This window comes from Eimeria tenella, genomic scaffold (genome assembly GCF_000499545.2).
Source record: "Eimeria tenella Houghton genomic scaffold, Eth_scaff3038, whole genome shotgun sequence".
NCBI lineage: Eukaryota > Apicomplexa > Conoidasida > Eucoccidiorida > Eimeriidae > Eimeria > Eimeria tenella.
The window spans coordinates 500-960 of record NW_013542907.1 but is presented as its reverse complement, the minus strand read 5'-3'; the positions used below and the strand labels follow the sequence as shown (position 1 = coordinate 960).

The 461-nt window shown below is 58.6% G+C and overlaps 1 protein-coding gene across 1 annotated transcript in view; it reads right to left on the bottom strand.

Moving 5' to 3' along the window:
* The window catches only part of ETH_00041945 (uncharacterized protein), a gene marked incomplete at both ends in the record, with an annotated part of 3,992 nt that overhangs the window by 3,081 nt on the left and 450 nt on the right, over positions 1-461 (bottom strand). The window contains one exon of the mRNA XM_013375970.1: positions 85-417. Within this exon, the coding sequence (XP_013231424.1) occupies positions 85-417 (333 nt within the window). The remainder of the gene's footprint in view (positions 1-84; positions 418-461) is intronic.

Sequence of the window (461 nt, the reverse complement as noted above, 5' to 3'; positions counted from 1 at the left end):
AGCAGCAGCAGCAGCAGCAGCAGCAATAGCTGCTGCTACTGCTGCTGGTAGTGCTGCTTGTGGACCTGTCACTTGTGCTGCTGCTTCTGCTGCTGCTGCTGCTGCTGCTGGACCACTTGTTACCTGCGGGGCCCCCCTCAGCGGCTTTCTTTGGGGGGCCCCCACTGCCTTCCTTTTCCGTCTCAGGGGCCCCCTGGGGGCCTCCTGCTGCTTCTGGTGCTGCTTCTGCTGCTGCTGCAGCTGCTTCTGCTGCTTCTGCTGCTGCTGCTTCAGGGTCGCTGCCATTGTTCTGCCTTGATACGTAGCTGCAGTCTTTCCTGGTGCTGCTGCTGCTGCTGCTGCTGCTCTCGTGTTCTGCTGCAGCAGCAACAAAACCCTTAATGAGAGCCTCAGCAATTAGCTGCGGGTCTTTATTTCCTTTAAACAAACCCCCAGATATCAAGGGCACTCGCAGCTGCTGC